The sequence below is a fragment of the Sprattus sprattus genome (genome assembly GCF_963457725.1).
Source record: "Sprattus sprattus genome assembly, chromosome: 2".
Lineage (NCBI taxonomy): Eukaryota > Metazoa > Chordata > Actinopteri > Clupeiformes > Clupeidae > Sprattus > Sprattus sprattus.
The window spans coordinates 34777271-34779770 of record NC_137921.1 but is presented as its reverse complement, the minus strand read 5'-3'; the positions used below and the strand labels follow the sequence as shown (position 1 = coordinate 34779770).

The following is a 2500-nucleotide window of genomic DNA, read 5'->3' as shown; positions in this document are numbered from 1 at the left end:
GGGGGCTAGTCGGGGGTGGGTTGATCCGCCTCTTAGCCAGATGTTGACATTCTTTTCTCATAGTGTTGCATCTCTGGTGACCACTTTCTTTTGCATTTTGATTAGAATGATTGAGATGTTATTTTTGAAGTTTTGTTGTTGTTGTTATACTCAGTGATGCAGTGGATGCGGGGAACAATGGCCCTCATTCATAAACTGCGCATGCTCAAAAATGTGTGTTTAGACCATCTGTGGCGGTTTTAACAAAATGTTTAGGGCATCCATTTAGGTCTTTGTTGAATCTGACCTGACAGTGGCCACAGACTGCAAGTCACTGCTGAATGACGTCAAACGCATCAACAATGGCTTGTCCTTTTGTATTTGTGTTTATTCAGCGTCATTAGAAGGAGTTTGGTTTGTCTTGCGTTCTAGATGACTCAGAACACAGCATAGCCTGCTAGAGCCGGCCTGGTTCTGTTTAACATGGAGAAGTATTCCTATGAAAAACATGACACAGCAGCCACTGTGACCACCAAACATTTTGTTCACTAATTTTCTGAAAGGTCATGCGGTGGCAAAGGTCCATACCCTGGCATCGTCAGACACCTGGGGTCAGGAGGCAAACTGAGGTGTGAGCGACATGCACCAATCGTAGAATGGGAATGGTGATAGGCCATCGAGAACCATCACAGGCAAAAGATCATAGAGAGTAACAAAAGTTTGCGAAACCTGTTTGCATTGAAAGCATAGGAGGTGTCTTAATCAGTATATATGGCTAGAGGTAGAGATGTGGTTCAGCTCTACACCGCTGATTCTGGAATATGTTCCACGTGCTTCTTGACTGCTTCATCCACCACCACAAACATCATTTTTTTCGTACAAATTTTAGAATGATGGTGTTTATCTTATAGAGCAGACATTATTTTGGATTTTTTGTTTTATAGATAGCTGTTACATTAGCAGGGGCCTTTGTAGTTTCGTTAGGGCTGTGCAGTATTCACAGTGTAGGCAGAGCTGACACATACCCTTGCATCTGGGCTTCGAGGGCTGCCATACACCAATTAACACATGTGGGCATGCCCTGGAACAATTAGAATGACAGATTCTTCAACATTGGGCAAACCCTGGCAAAACTATAATGACAGATTGTCCAACATTGGGCATACCCTGGCGAAACTAAAATGTCAGTTTTTTCAGCATTTGGCCCGACTGCCATGGCATTGGACGTGTTGTGCACAGTTACGTTCCCATATTAGGAAAAGATGGCCAGCATAACGCTGCTGTGTGTGTGTGTGTGTGTGTGTGTGTGTGTGTGTGGTGTAACCTATGCTGTAACTAACATACTGCCTTTACCTGAAGTCTTCAGCACTGATACTTACACTGCTCTTTCTCTCGTGTGTGTGTGTGACTGCCCGCCCGCCCCTCTGCAGTCATATGGCTCGCCCTGACAGGTAGGCCAGCACCTCACGCACACACACACACACACACACACACACAACAACCCTCTTTTTGTGATGTACTCCCATACTGCCCCATGTTGCTGAACTCCTAAAGACTGTTCCTTTCTCTCTTTCTTTCTGTTTCTCTTTCTTTCTGTTTCTCTCTCTCTCTCTCTCTCAGAGCGGAAGGACGGAGATGGTCACTTGCATCTCTCCCCTCGTCAGGCTACGGCACCAACCCCCCCAGCTCCACAGTTTCAGTAAGACAGACATACACACACACACACATTCAGTCATTAACCTACTTTACACAAACAAGTCAGCAGAATACAGGCAGAGCCCTGCCAAACACACACACACACACACACACACACATACAGCCGCGGAAAAAATTAAGAGACCACTTCAAAATTATCAGTTTCTCTGGTTTTACTATTTATTGGTATGTGTTAAAGTAAAATGTACATTTTAGTTTTATTCTATAACCTAATGGCAACATTCCTACCAAATTTCAAATAAAAATATTGTCATTTAGATCATTTATTTGCAGAAAAATGACAATTGGTCAAAATAGCAAAAATGATGCAGTGTCTTCAGATCTCGAATAATGCAAAGAAAACAAGCTCATATTCATTTTTAAACTACACAATACTAATGCTTACACTTAGGAAGAGTTCAGAAATCAATATTTGGTGGAATAAACTTGATTTAAAATCACAACTTTCATGTGTCTTGGCATGCTCTCCACCAGTCTTTCACATTGCCGTTGGGTGACTTTATGCTACTCCTGGCGCAAGAATTCAAGCAGCTCGGCTTCTTTTCATGGCTTGTGACCATCCATCTTCCTCTTGATCACATTTCAGAGGTTTTTTATGGGATTCAGGTCTCGAAATTGGGCTGGCCATGACAGGGTCCTGATCTGGTGGTACTCCATCCACACCTTTACTGGCCTGGCTGTGTGGCATAGAGCATTGCCCTGCTGGAAAAAACACTTCTCAGAGTTGGGGAACATTGTCAGAGCAAAAGGAAGCAAGTTTTTCTTCCGGGACAACGTTGTACTTTGCCTGGCTGAGGTTTGTAAA

At 43.5% G+C, this 2500-nt stretch overlaps 1 protein-coding gene across 1 annotated transcript in view; it reads left to right on the top strand.

Annotated features, from left to right (window-relative positions):
* mast3b (microtubule associated serine/threonine kinase 3b) overlaps window positions 1-2500 on the top strand; it is a gene marked incomplete at both ends in the record, with an annotated part of 61520 nt that overhangs the window by 26607 nt on the left and 32413 nt on the right. Inside the window, 2 exons of the mRNA XM_080859827.1 lie at window positions 1410-1430; window positions 1600-1678. Of these exons, the coding sequence (XP_080715953.1) occupies window positions 1410-1430; window positions 1600-1678 (100 nt within the window). The remainder of the gene's footprint in view (window positions 1-1409; window positions 1431-1599; window positions 1679-2500) is intronic.